General features: G+C 43.3%; 1 protein-coding gene across 2 annotated transcripts in view; it reads right to left on the bottom strand.

Moving 5' to 3' along the window:
* Window positions 1-3,262: 3,262 nt before the first annotated feature.
* The window catches only part of CRHBP (corticotropin releasing hormone binding protein), a 40,774-nt gene continuing 28,842 nt past the window's right edge, over window positions 3,263-15,194 (bottom strand). The window contains exons 2-8 of one of the 2 annotated variants that reach the window (XM_073905306.1): window positions 14,628-14,684; window positions 14,176-14,269; window positions 13,775-13,932; window positions 12,191-12,401; window positions 10,417-10,565; window positions 6,303-6,420; window positions 3,263-3,422 (exon numbers count right to left, since the gene is read on the bottom strand). In XM_073905306.1, the coding sequence (XP_073761407.1) occupies window positions 3,265-3,422; window positions 6,303-6,420; window positions 10,417-10,565; window positions 12,191-12,401; window positions 13,775-13,932; window positions 14,176-14,269; window positions 14,628-14,660 (921 nt within the window). In that variant the 5' untranslated portion in view covers window positions 14,661-14,684 and the 3' untranslated portion in view covers window positions 3,263-3,264. Of the gene's footprint in view, window positions 3,423-6,302; window positions 6,421-10,416; window positions 10,566-12,190; window positions 12,402-13,774; window positions 13,933-14,175; window positions 14,270-14,627; window positions 14,803-15,194 lie in introns of those variants that run through there. The other variant, XM_025892579.2, reaches the window with a different exon arrangement.

A 15,194-nucleotide genomic window follows, 5' to 3' on the forward strand; every position in this document is an offset into this window, starting at 1 on the left:
AAAAAAAAAAAAAAAAAAAAACCTTGGTATCTTGCCATAGGTAAGGGAGGAGAGAGAGGGCATGGAGGATCACATGAGGATTGGACATCACTTTATCCACATTCCTTCAGGTAAAATTCGGTCACATAACCAAACCTAACTATAAGGAAGGCTGGAAATTGTAGTCTAGCTGTATATTAAGTGGGGGTAGAAGAAATGACTTTTGGTGAACACAATAGCACTTCTGCCCTGTCCTCTTAAATGAAGCCACAGTACCACGACCAGAAAGAGGTTGGAGGTGAAGACATGCTGCCTTAGATACTGGGAGAAAGTCCACTGTCATAGGCAGACCAACATACTCCCCCAACAGTAAGCAGTAGAGGCAGGAGGTAGAAAAGTGTCCAGAGGATAGGACAGACACAGTGGCATAAAATTTAGGAGCAAAAATGCTCAGAAAGTCAGGCATGGAGGCAAGAGGAATTTGGGAATTCAGTGATCCATAGCAGAGTCCAAGTCACCTAATTAGTATTCAGGAAGACCTAGGGCTAGGAGTGGAGGATAAGAGCGGCCAGGCATCTCTACCTCGAGTGAGATAACCCAGAGCAGGAAGGTTACATTACAGAGATGAGGGCTGCACACAAAGGTAAAGAGGAAGGATTATTTGTGAGGTGACTCCATCATGAACGGAACGCTGAATAAGAGCTATCTAAATTCCTCCTGTCCAAGGTCAGGAATGGTCCTAGAGATGTGCAGAGCCTATAGACAGGGGTCAACTATCAGGAGAAGCTCATAGGAACCTGTTCAGGCCTGATATGATCCACCCTCAAATGTTACCAGTAACTTCATACTCTGTTTCCCACTCACAGACAACCACCCCAATGAATCCCAGCTTCCTCACAAACATCCTGGGATGAAAAAGGGCAATGAATCAGTACAAACCCCTCAGAGAACAGAGCAAATGCTTCACTAACAGTTTGGGGTGGCATACTCGTTTATAAGTAATAAATAATAATTAAAAGTAACAGCTGACATGTGTAAGACATAGTTCTTGGGCTTTCATATATATTTACCCACTTAATCTTGACAAAAGTGTTTATTTGAAGGAGGTACCTCTATTACCTCAGTTTTACAGATTAAAAGCTAAGCAATGAGGCTTATATGTAACTTGCTCAAGTGAGTGGCAGAGGTCTGGCTCCAGAGTCAATGACCTTCCCCACTATGCATACTGCTTTTCTTAGAAAGTCAAATTTGGCCAGAATTTCAGATAGCATTTTACTCCCTTGGTGAAGGTGCCAGTGAGGACACACCATGTAACGCTCCCCAGAGATCTCACCCACCATTTTGTTTCCAGAGAACTGCTCCATCCTTTTGGAATGAAGACTAAGACATGGATATCCAAAGAATGTCTTGGACAGTTCACTGGAGTGGCTATCCTCTTAAAGAATGTGTGCTCTGGTGCAGTAATGAGCTTTGAAGTAAAATAATGTCACAAATGAATGCAGACTATCAGCGTTGGAAGGGCCACCAGTCCTCCCTATTTTAGTGCAGTGAGGTTGAGTAGCTTGCATAATGTCCCTTAGGAATAAAAGCAGGTTGTCCTAAGGTCCATGGTAAAATACTCGCCTCCTTACCTCAAACCATTTTCTGTACTCAGCACACAGGATCATGAGGGTTAAGAGCCAGAAACTGCTGACAGTAATGTGACTGCATTCATTCTTAAGTCGCTAAAGGGACTGTGAAAAAGAAAAGGGTTCAACTTCACAGAATTTATTTTCTATGAAATGAGAAATCCAATGTCTGATATAACTCACCAGGAAGTCTACCCATCCAGGCATTTATTCATTCCTCCCAGCCTTTATCCTACCATTTATTCATCTGTCCGCCCATTCATCCATTCAGGCATTAATTCATTCATTCCAAAATATCTACTCTGCCAAAATTTATGCTAAATCCTGGGTATTTTTAGCATGCTCAATCAGTAGTTTTCTTTCTGCCTGATTTTCAAATTGTGTTAACAAGCCCAGTGTATGGGATTCCAGTACATTTCATTATAAAATGACCTTTATATTAAATATGTTTCAGGAATCATAATCAGGCCATTAATTGTGGTAGAGTTTGCAGCTTCTACCCATTAATCCAAAGAAAAGAGTTCAGTACGGAGTATTTCCTTTTTTGCTCAGGACCTCATTTTGGGCCCCAAGCTGTCTTTTATAGACCATAGTCTCCAGCCAGACGTGGACAAGTCTTAGTCAACAATAAATTGCCCTCAGTACCAAAGAAGTCCTCCAATATCTGCAAATGTCCATGAGAGCTGTAAGACCCTTGCTGTCCTTGCTGAGAAGTACATCCCACGGGGACAAAAAAAAAAAACAAACCTATGTATTCTCAGTTCTCTTGGAGGACAGTAGAAAGAGCATTTCGGCATCCGGCTGCCCGCACCAGTTAGTACAATTCTGTCTTGTGTTCTAAATAATTCTACTCCCCTGGCCCAGAGTTCTACTGGCTTTAAGAAGTCCAAAATGATTTAGCTCAGCATTTGCCTCTGCATCACATGAGAACATTATTTTCTGATGGTAGTAAGCTACTCAGGAAAACAAAGTACAATGTCAGGTGCCAACATTCTGATATATTTATTCATGTTTGTATTTGTGGAGGGAAACTTTTTCCATGCTACAAAGTTGTGTTAGAAACAAGATACTACAAATCAATAAAGAATAGCTATAGTTATTGCCTATTATAAACAGAATAACAAACAGAAAACAAACAGATACAACTAATTTGGTATACACAGACATTCAATTGTTTTCTGCTCTAAGACTGATATGAACACCACCATTTTAATTCCTTTATGGCATTTTCTCTGGAGATACAATTTTTTTTTTTGAGATACAATTTCTTATTGCCCATTGCTTTGTGATTCTCTTACCAGTTCAGGTTTGTAGCATACCAAAGAATTACAGAAAACTGTTTTTCTACCAAAGGGGAGCTATTTGCCGCCATGTGGTCATTCATATATTACAATGAAAAAGAAGCAAGGTACAAAAATTAATGTACACTTGTGCATTCATATATTACAATGAAAAAGAAGCAAGGTACAAAAATTAATGTACGCTTGTGCACACACGGAGGTGTCTCTGTGTGTGTTTTGGGTATGTGTCTAATGTGTGCTGAAGCCTGGGAATACTGAGTATGAAAGGCTTTTAACTAGCTGGTCATCAAAATCATATATAATAGCTATTAAAAACTCACTTAGCTAGCAGCATGTAAATCACTGGGGTTGGTTACTCAAGGACTAGACAAACAGATTTCTTGGATACTGTTTCCACTTGGGTTTTCCAGTTCATATGGTTCCAGCTGGCGGTACTCAAAAGTCACACGATTTATGTGCTTTCCGCTGGACACCATGCGCACCACCGTGTTGTCACAGCCAATTTTCATTTGGGCTATAATTCATGAAAAAAGTAAAAGGTTCCCTGCAGGTTAGAAACCATACAAACCATTTCCATTGATAAGATCATTTAAACACAAAGAAAGCGAGGGGATGTAGCTCCTCTCACATACTCAAACCATGTGCCTGCCATCAGGTAAAAAGTTCTGTTTTCATTTTTATTATAATATATAATTAATTGTAGAATACTGAAAGTGAACTCAGTTTTCCTCATGTGCAAAAACACTGTTAGCCAAATAAAACTGGCTGGAGGGGCGCCTGGGTGGCTCAGGCTTAAGTGTCTTCAGCTTGGGTCATGATCCCCGGGTCCTGGTATCGAGCCCCGCATCGGGCTCCCTGCTCGGTGGGGAGGCTGCTTCTCCTTCTCCCACTCCCCCTGCTTGTGTTCCCTCCCTTACTGTCTCTCTCTCTCTGTCAAATAAATAAATAAAATCTTAAAAAAAAAAAAAAAGCAAACAAAAAACTGGCTGGAAAGAAGAGTTAAAAAGAAAATCACAGGGGGAAGAAAAGAAAGAAAATCACGGGCCCAAAATGGTGCCCTTTAGGCCAAGGTATAAAACTGGGGCTTAATACCTAATCTAACTGTAATTTCAACCTTCCCCAGAAAGGTAGCCTTAACCAGTCAGTCAGGAATTTTTCTATCAGTGTCAGTGAGTCAGCTGCAGGGGCCCTCTCCATCCCCCAAAAGGAGAATGAGGCAACCTGCGTGACAAGACACCTTGCTTTTCCCCCTAAGGGAAGGTGCCCTTGTCTGGAACAATCTTTTTCTTTTGCCAAATTTCTTGCCCCGCCCTCCTTCTATAAAAACCTTCCATTTGGTACAATGCCTTGGAGACCCCTCTACCTGCTAGATGGAATGCTGCCCCATTCATGAATTGTTTACTAAAGCCAATGAGATCTTTAAAATCTATTCAGTGGAATTTTTGTTATTTAACAGAGGCAATAAGATGTCTCTGCACTTTTCATGTTTTCCTACCTGCAAGGCTTCGGTAGTGCAGGCAAGCTGTCTGTCTACCCGTGCACCTCTGCTCTAGCTCAGTGTTCTCAGCAAGAGCAGTGCCGCCCTCTAGGGACAGGTTGGAAATTTGCAGGGGCAGTTTGTGGTTGTGTTATCTGAGGAGGCCAAGTGGCATTTAGTGGACAGGGCTAGAGGATGAAGTGTACTGCTGGATTTTATGCCGACTAAAAAAAAAAAATCACCCATTTATTATTTTCTGAGCCTAGATAATAACTCTGTTTACATAAAAGCAAAAAATAATTTGCAGAGTTTAGATATACACTAATATAGTTGTTTTTGTTCTATTGTTCGCCTATACCTTTTGACTCATTTTTTCTGTGCTTCTTATATGGAATGGCTTTTGATATCTTTACTTATCTTAAATCCAATCTTATTCATTATTTGTTTTTTTAAATTGTATTATTTGTGTAAGCATCTGGCAATGTTTATGTATATCTTCTAGTGCAGCTGTGACCAAACACGTGTACGTTGAAACTCATAGTAGTTTTATCGAAAATTTCTTTTATTTCTCCCTTCAAGCTGGGTCCTGAGGCAAGATTTATCTGCCTGACAATAATTTTTTCTGTTGTTTTAACTCTGTCTATCTCCCCCCCGCCCCTTGTCTCTGTCAGGCCTACATCCTAGGAAACACTAGCATTATTATTGCATGACAAATGAAGTAAAACAGCCAGATACTTAATTGAGATAAAAGTCAATTTAGAGACATAACAAATATAAACCCTATAATTATTTTTATATAAGCACCTGGGAGTCTAGGTTAAGCTTCTATGAGGAGGTCCAAATTTAATTTTCTTTACATGATTTGGAAGGTTATTCTTTTTCTGACCTTACTCTAAACTTTAATATATATAACAGGATCCATTTCCTTTGTTATGTGCACCTGATTTACTTATTATTTGACATAACTGCACCAAAATTACTCTGGTTTCAATAACCTAAATTTTAAGGCACAAGTATTTCTTAGACCTTAATCTACTCTTCTTACCCAGAGCAAATGCATCTCCTCACAGGTGCCCTCCTGAATGGAAGGATCCAGTGCTTCAGAGAACACAGTAAGAGGCAAGAAAAGCCACATGTACTGACAGTTTAAACCAGCAATTCCCAGCCACCCTCACCCCGCCTGACCATCATCCAATGGAAAATCATCACTGATCCCTCACAAAGAATATCTGGTTCTGTTTGGCATGCTGTGTACTAAACTGGTCTTTCACTACCAGTGACCACTTTTAGGTTTCAGAATGTATTTCTGTTTTTGCACTGGTCTTCCAGAGGCTGCTTTTGCCCCTAGAAGTTGGGGACATTCAGTAGTTCTGAGAATTTCTAATAAAGCATATAACTTTTTAATTTATGTACTATGAGTAATATCCACATACACATTCCATATATATATATATATGGAAAAGTTATTCAGCAATTATGCCATTATTTAAACAAGATATTACTTTTTTATTATACTCTTACTAACTGATGATACATCTATCTGAAGCATAGTTTTCAGTTAGTAAACTCTTTAGTCTCTAGAGGATGAAAGCAGGCACCTTCAAGAAGGTGGAAAGAGCACAGAACATAAAAACTGTCATTTTCATGGTTTTCTAGGGCCAACCTTAAAAACATACCCTTCTTTCTTCAAAGGGTCCTCTCCCAGGTTCAGATATTTTGGTAATGCCTTGTCGCTACCATACATATGCTCAAATGTAAAAATCCTTACATTGGCTCAAGGTGCAAAATGCAAATTTTGGGGGTGGAAATTGCCTTCCCATGTATAAAAAAATCTGAGGTGTTTTATTTAAGGAAGTATCAAGTTTTATTTAAGGAATCTTGACAGGCTCATAAATAATAATCAAAGAAATATCTCACCAGGGCCATGAAAGGAATAGCAGAGGTCAGCCAAAGGCATCATCTTGGAAGGGTCCAGCCCAGGTCCTCCCAGCAGCTCCACAAAGTCTCCTATTCCCCCACAACCTGCTGAGGGGTTCTAAGAGAATAAAGCAGCAGAGGAAGATATATTTCAACCAATTACAGAAGTCAGACCATTTGACCAACCGCAAGTTGGTGAATTCCCTCAATCAGTCTTGCCATGTTGGCGGTGCCATTTAATTGAACATCCAGGACTCCGGAAATGAAAAGACATTTATAAGGAAAAAAAATCATAAGAACTGCTCTTCTAAATCAGTTGAGTAATCATTTTCTTTAAATGTGTGTGCATTTTTAAAAAAATGTTATAATCTCAAGGACCGGAATGATGAAATGGGAATCTGTAAACGCCACATAAAATGAATGAGAATTGAATCTGAAAATGCTTTGCTTTTTAAGTCATCTGGACATACATACGGAATTATTCGAATTTCTTAATGCATGCAGTCAGCATTTATAAATAGGGCTTTCACATCAGTTTTTCCTTCAACTCACCTCTTTTCCTCTTCTTTAGAAAGGACTTCGCCTGCTCTTGGGACAATCCTTATCATTTCTACTAACGGGCATTTAGATTAGTTCTAAGAATGTTAAAGAAAGAATAGAGCCCTCCTTTGGGGCTCAAGGTAGGTAGACTTACCAGTGTCTTTCTCCTCCCAACTAAAACAAATTTATTTCAAGCTACTCAAAACCAGAATGTATTCCAGAATGTAATCCACTGTTAACTGTTTTCCACTTCCCTTCATCCTTTCCACCCTGCCTTGTCCACAGCAATTCCTACATTTCACTTTTCCACAAAAATAAAGCAGCTACTCTCAGTCCCAAAGGTTGCCCTTTGGGCTACCCAGCTCCTGTGATCAGGGCTGCTGGCCTCGTCGGCATGGCCCCCTGTGCCCACGGGCCCACACTTAAAAGGGCCTTGTGCTTGGCTGAAGGCTCTGCTGTCACCATCCTGAAATTCCTAATAACTCTAAAATAAGGGCCCGCACATTTTCATCTTGCACTGTCCCCCATAACTACATAGCCAGTTTTGCCTGTGATCCTCTCCTTCACTGAGGCACACTATCACGAGATCTAGTGCAGAGTGGCAGGGTGCTCAGAGGTGAACCAGGTAGACCCTGCCACATAGCAAACAACATCTAAAATAGAAAATGTTAGGGGCACCTGGGTGGCTCAGTCGGTTAAGCGTCTGCCTTCAGCTCAGGTCATGATCTTGGGGTTCTGGGATCGAGTCCCGCATCGGGCTCCCTGCTCAACAGGGAGTCTGCTCCTCCCTCTCCCCCTGCTCTCTTGCTCTCTCTCTCTGTCTCAAATAAATAGTCTTTAAAAAATAAATAAAATAGAAAATGTTAAACACACACATACATAAATACACATATTCAAACATCTAGAAGACACTGAAATGCAACTAGAACTAAACAACTTAGGAAATAATATATAACACCAACTGTTTGGCTAATACAAGGAAGGAGGTGAGGACATACATTTTTTAAGTGCCTACTCTATCTTGGGTCCAATGCTTAGATGCTCTACACATAATTTCATCCAATAATGAAAGAGAGGCTTAATTAGCCCTCCTGTGTACAGGGCTCATGCTCTTGTATCAAGAGTTGAGTGAGAGGTGAAGGAAAAAAATCTTAATTGCCTCTCCCTTCAGGAGAGGATGTCCAGGGGGAACATCCCTTAAGACGAAACTTTCCACTTGGTTCTTCAGGTTCTAAATTTCAGCAGGAGGTGGTGAAGGGGAAAGGCAGGCCCCAGAGAGAGAAATGGGAAGTAAGGAAGTTGGGAAGAAGTAGGAGCTAAAATGAGGGGAACCAAAAAGAAACAAAGAAGTTGGACACACCTGTTCCTTGACGTTCAATGACTTTGCTCTGCTCTTCCCAAACCTCTCAGCTAGTCTTAGGAATGAGAAGGATTACACTACTCTGCTGTGTTCAGCTCCTCGGCAGTGAGCTCCTAGATTTCTCTGTTGAGGTTCTGGCTCTCTGGACTAAGCCACTACCATCTCTTGCCTAAACTGTGACAGTGGCCCTTCCTGCACCACTCTGGCCCCCACAGCCCCTTCACCAGCCAGAATGGCCTTTCGGTAATCCTCTCCCTCCCTCCACACCCCGCCCCCCCACCGCCGTGGACCTTGTTAATTAACTGGGTCACGAGATCAGCATTCCCAACCACCCTCACCGGACCTGAGCATAATCAAATGGATTATGTCGCTTTCCTGCCTGTACCCCTTCGGTGGTTTCCCAGTGCACTTAGAATAAACTCAAACTCCTTCATATGCCCTGCTGGGCTCTCCATACCCTGGCTCTGCCCTTCTCCCTGATGCTGTCCAGTATCCTCCCCGGCTCCCCCACCTTTCTTTCTATTTCTAGAAACCAGCAAGCCCATTCCTCCCTCTGAGTCTCTGCATTATTGTCCCCTGTGTTCCTGGCTCTTCCAGGGGCTGCTGGCTCCTTCCTACCTATCACTCACATTTTACTTTAAACATCTCCTTCTCGGAGGTTTTCTTTCCTGACCACTTTACCTCAAGGAACTCCCCACCCCTCCCTCTACTCCCTTGTCTATCACAGCACTCTGCCTCATTTTCTGTTGGGCACTCATCACTATTTCGAATGCACTTTTGCTTATTTCAACCCACCAGAATGCAGGTTCCATGTGAGCAGGACCGGTGTGGTTCATTGCTCATTTCCAGCATCTAGAATTAGTGCCTTGCACATAGGAAGAACCCAGAAAATATTTTGTAAAAGAAGAGAGGTTTAGAACACTGCAGACTTCAACATTTTTTCAAGGGGAAACGCCAAGATTACTCCTCACAGCCAAGAACTAACGTGCAGATCTCCCAACCTGGAATGGTGCTTGCCGTCCATCTTTTGTGGTAAATATCAAGACTGACATACAAACAATCTCAGGCCAAGAGGGCTATGCCAAAGACATCGCTTATTCTGGTCTTTATCAAAGGATTATTCTTCTACTAAGGCCCAATCAAAACAAACAAACAAACAACAACAACAACAAAAAAAAATAGGCACTGGCCCATGAAATTAGGGCTTAATGGAAATTAGATATACACCTTTTTTCAGTGCTGGTCCTACTTATTTGGTTTTCACTGAAACCTGCCTGATTAGGAACAATGAGTGTCTTTGATGTCAGCAAATATACGAGCCATCTTAACCAAGGAATATGAAAAAGTGAAAAGAAATGAGAATGACTCAGAGTGAAGAAGTCGACAGTACCAAAAAAAAAAAGTGGTCAAACTCAGCATTAATTGTGAAGTCCATATAGAAGTTCGTGGAAATACAGACTGATAGAGATTCTCAACTAATATTTTCATGCAAAATGTATTGAACTAAATGTAATGTGAAGAAGGGGTGCCTGGGCTCAGTTGGTTAAGCGTCTGCCTTTGGCTCAGGTACTGATCCCAGGGTCCTGGGATAGAGCCTTGCATCGGGCTCCCTGCTCAGCAGGCTCCCTGCTGCCTGCCACTCCCCCTGCTTGTGCTTACTCTCTCTCTCTGACAAATAAATAAATAAAATATTTTTTAAAATGTAATATAAAAAAATCTTCAAAACTTTACTGTATTTTGTAATATAAAAATCCAATTTTGTATTTTATGCTACACTTAGCATTCCTTCATCACACAGTTCTGTCACTGAGATACTTCCTTCATGTCATAAAAAAATGCCAATAATCAGAAAAACAGCTGTGTAGATGACTCACACTAGGTTCTGCTAGGAGAGAATTTTCGTAAAAGAGGCAAGTACAAGAGAGTTCAATTGTAATTATATGCCACAACTTTCCCAATTGAACACATTTCTTACATCACAAGAGAAGTATTCAAGTAATCAGAAGGGGCACCTGAGTACGCAACATGCGGTGTAAGGGAAATAGAAGGGGGCTTTCATCAAAGCAGCGAGGGCATAGCCCATGTGGGACTGACAGCCAGCAGAAGGACACACGCCCGCAATTTGCTGATGTCCACATTTACCCTGTATGTTTCCTCCTCCTCTGATAAAGCTGTGGCCTCAGTAAATGATTGGGAAGTAAGAAAGCAACTTACCTTGAACTGCATACCATTTAAGTGTCCCAGGGTGAGATCTGATATTTTGATCGCCACAGGATAAATTATGGAGAAGCTGCAGTTTTGCCGCAGATGCGGGACAACCAGAGTAAACCTTCCACTGGGGGTCTGGGAAATCACATTGCAGGCTTTGTGGAAAAACAAAATCACATTTTCACTATTTGGTATGCTGGGTTTTCATAGAAATTTATCTTATCCTTATTCTAGGCTCCTACTCATGGTCTAGGGCCCTTGTAGCCTGGACAAGAATAGGTATCACAAGGGCAATTTGGTACCGGGAGGCAAGGGGGCTTCTAATCTCAATCTCAAGGAGTTACCTTGTTTACAACAATCATAAGACATAAAGTAATAATCAAACAACACTAGCTAGTAGAAGTTTTAGAAACACTTCATTAACTAGGGTCCAAACTTGAGCTGTAAATCTGAAAGAATAAAAGCTCAAAGGTGAGGCCAGAACTCAAACCCTGCCACGTGAAAGCTTCATTCACTGAACTTGGAACCATAATAATCATATTTTTAAAATAATGAAGTCAATAAATAAAAAAATAGTTACAAAACAGGCTGAGAAAAATAGAAAGCAGGCTTATGTCTGAATAAATATTTGCTGGGTGTTAAGTGGTAACTTGACTAAAAGGTAAAATATTTTTTAAAGGTAAAATATTAATGTTTAACTTTATCGTAAGACTTTGATTTGTTTTGTATCTCAAATCTAGATTTATAATAAATTTATTCTCCTAACTATGAAACTAGAAGTATCAGAGTTTTGCTGATCATGGGCCAAAGATTTCTAATTGATCAGAATAGTCAGAACTACCTCTTTCTCCTTCCTATGTTTAAATTACACTTAATTTCAAAAAGAACTGAAATACCTTGGTGATTCTAGATTTCTGATTTCTAACCACACAAAATATAGAAGAAATATTTCATGTTGTTTTCTAGTGTTATTCTGCTCCAGTTCTCAAAAATGGACTCTCTGGGGGGCTTCTTTTTTAAAAAATAAAAATTGGAAGGCAAGTCAATACATTATTCTTTGGCAGATTAGACCCCATTCTTCCACCATTTGAAGTGTTAATACCATTGTGTGCAGCTAAAAATGATTTTTTTTTCTTTTCCCGATTTAAAAAAATATATATTTTTCTCTTAGTGGAGAAAAATAATAAGTAGTTGGTTCATGAACTCATTTGATTAGAATAACATGTTTTAGGCCTGGGCTGTTCAGCTTTATAGCATCTGTGTGTGTATCCAACAGAAATGAAATTAGAGTGGTGGGCTCCAAATTAGAAAGCAATGCTGAGGTCCTTCAGTCCAACCCCCTGCTTAGGACATGAAATCTGTCTATCACATCCCAGATAGAGCCTTTGCCTAAATATCTCTAAGAAGGCAACCTCAGATCTGACTCATCAAGCTAATCCCAGATCAATGGAATGACTCAGAGGGATTAAAGTTTGTCACTGAATCCACTGTAGTGCCTCAGAAGATCAGAAAAAGACTAAAGAAAAAAAAAAATAAAACTTTACCCACCAAAAATTAATATCCTACCTAGCCTGGGAAATCAATTAAAAACTGTGAATTGATTTTCGGAGTAATGACTAGGAAATATCCTTTAAGTCATTTCTAATGACAAAAGAATTTCCATTCAAATCATTCCTTGCTTCAAATTTCTTAAGCATGGTGCAATCACACTACCTTTGAAAAGCAGATCTGACACTCCCTCCAAGCCCTGCCTTCCCACTAAGAGAGGGAGTCCACTTACGAAAGAGGTTGGGATCTGTCTTTATGGTGAAGGTGAATCCATTTCCTGGTTCATGAACCCGGAAGAAGATCATGGCCACATTCTGGGAAGATCTGATGCTCCTTCGGCTAAGACCACTGTCACAGAAATCTATGTATCGCTCAGTTGTGGGGAGAGGATGATCCTGGGAACTGGGGAACTTCTCCCCCTTAAGAATCCAACCATCAAATACCTTCCAACAAAAAAAAAAACACACAGATGTAGATGATCATTTCCATCAACTCCTGAAGTCACAGGTGTGTTGGAAAGGGGGGGGGATAAGTTACCTAGCAATGAGCCTTCAGTCCTAAGTGGGCAACTGACAGCCTGCACTCCCCTGCCCACTTGCTTTCCATCTGTATATATATTTTGACCAATGCTTGTTTGCAAGTAGTATTATTAATGATTTTTTTCTTCATAAACCTTAAAGTATCCAAAGTAAGTAAACTTTGTTATACTCTATTTTATAATTTCAGCCTCCTTGGTGTGAAACTGTAGACAATATACATGTTTCTCTTGGTCATATTTTCCACACATCCCATCTTCAGAAGAATTCCACACAAGCATAATTTGGGTGTCAGCTTTCTCTTCCTTCTCCATGTCAACATATTGACAAAATATCTCAAAACTAGCAAAAGCAAAAAACAGGAGCAGCAACTTTACCTACTTGCCAAAGGCTGTAATACGCCCATTTCCCTCATTTTGTCACTCTTATTTCACATTAAACTATCAAGAACTACTTCCACACTCAGATAGCAATGGCTGTTATGCCACTTAGGACCTTTTTTCCCCTTCACTTTGTTAAAGTTTGTGGTTAGATAAAAGGTCAGGGTCGGACTGACAGTACTCCTGAAATCACCACAGGTCTCCAACTGAGTGAGTCCAACCTAGTTCACATTCGCAGAATCCCCGGCTACAAATTACTTCATCACACTTAGTCGTCTTGTAAGGACTTGGACAGATTCCAAAATCACTCCACCTGGGAGGTTCTCGTCATGACCATTGCAACGGGCCCGCGTAGCCCCATCAGCCGGCCCCAGCTGGCCGGTCAGACTCACGCGGACGACTAGCAGTGGGCGTGTGGTACGCTTGGGGGACTTGTCCTCGCCTCCCAACTGCCTCAGACTAGAGACCCCCTCTCAGCATCCGTCGCAGCCGCCAGAGCCCTCCTGCTTCCAAACCGGGTCACCTGGGCACTGAGGGCGGCCTCCGCGAGCCGGGCACAGCTCCACAGAAACGCCGGCCGGCCTTCGAAGCTGGGCGGGCCCTCCAGGCGGCCCCGAGCCGCGGTGCCAGTTAGTTGGTATCATTTTTCATCTAACACAGCGCCTCACGCCGCAAGTTCAAGTCTTTGGAAGCGCGGGATCCCGGGAGCGCACGGAGGGGAATTTAAAAGCAATGCAATGGGCGAGGCCTGGGGCCCTCGGGTGCGGGGCGAGGTTCGCTCGGTCCGGGAGGCGCTCTGCCCCTCGGGCACTAGCTCCCCGCCCCGCAGCCCCCCGCTGGGCACCGCACCCCGGCCCGTCCCCCCTCAGGGCCCCGCGGCGGGGGGCCGGGTCGCCTCACCTTCAGGAAGTCGCCGCCCTGACAGTCGATGGAGACCAGGTCGTAGCGGATGGTGATGAACTCTTCGGGCTCGGCGATGAGGAAGGCGGCGCAGTGCAGCTGCGGCCGGTCGGCGGTGAAGGTGAACTGGCCCGGGAGGCTCAGCATGTCCAGGCACCCTGCGGGAGGGCAGCGGGGGCCAGAGCTGCGGCCACCGAGGCACCGGCTCCCGGGCAGCCCGTCTCACGTGCCCCGTTCCCGACTCCCCGACCCCGGCGGGCGCGCCTCCTGTCCCCAGCGGGACCCCGAGTTGGGAATCGCACCCCCACCCCGGCGCTGCCCGGGGCCTCCTGCCCTGGCGCAGAGCCCAAGCTCGCCACCTCCCCGCTGCCCGCCGCCGCGCGCCGGCAGCCCGGACTCACGCAGAGCGCGGCGGTACAGAGGCGCCCCCGCCAGCTCCCGCTTCAGGCTGGCGCCGAAGAGCAGGAAAGGGTCGTGGTCCGCCGCTTCCCGCAGCTGGCAAGGAAGACGAGTCAGTCGGGAAAGTTCAAGACGTGGGAAAGGGGACTGGCAGCGGGGCACTCTCCCTTCCCCGCAGCAAAGAGAATAAAGTGACGGAATACGTCTCCCGCGTCCAGAGAAGAAAAGGTCTTAGACCCTTTCCAGGAGACCCAGGTATCCCCAGGGGCCAAGGGAAGGACAGAGAGAGGCAGGGAGGAAGACCAGTCCAGGGGAAACCAGGAGAAAGAAGGGGCAAAAGATAGGCAAGAAAGAGCTAACCCCAACAAAGGCTGAGAGCTGAGGCAGCTTATCTATCCCCCAAGGCTGGACACACACACAGAAGATGTGATGGGTCAGTCCGGAGATAGCTCACCTCTAGGTACCGGTTCTCCCCTCTTAGAGCCATCAGGAAGATCAGAATGAAGTGACACTGAAGTTTGAAAGAAGGAGACATGCTGGCCTGGCTTCTGCAGCTGATATGCTCCTCCCTGAAGGTCTCAGGCTTTGCTTCCCACACCTTCGCCCAGGCTGAGAGCTAGAAGCTGGTAGGGTCCCTTTGCTGGGTCTCTTTTATAGAGCAGTGAGGAGGGGAGGCTCTCTGCCCCTTAACTGATCTGAGCTCAGTAACCATGGGTTACTCTGTCTCAGTGACAAAGTGCGTGCTGATGACGAGGGTCCCCCTCTCAGCCACAAATTTTCAGAGTGGTCCAGCATTATTCACCGAGAATGATTTCAGGCACTTACAACTTATTGAACTAAACTGTGGGAGAAAGAACGAGGTAAGGCTAGAGAATAAAGGAGGGCATTGTGTTGGATCTGCCAAATGCTGAATTATCTCCTCCTGTGGATATTTAGGGAATTCTCGGTGTTGCAAAGCAAAGTGACAAAGTTACATGCATAAAATACACAAACACTTATAACCTTATCATGCAGGCTTATC

This window comes from Callorhinus ursinus, unplaced genomic scaffold (genome assembly GCF_003265705.2).
Source record: "Callorhinus ursinus isolate GAN/ISIS: 27379988/994484 unplaced genomic scaffold, GSC_fseal_2.0 scaffold23, whole genome shotgun sequence".
Lineage (NCBI taxonomy): Eukaryota > Metazoa > Chordata > Mammalia > Carnivora > Otariidae > Callorhinus > Callorhinus ursinus.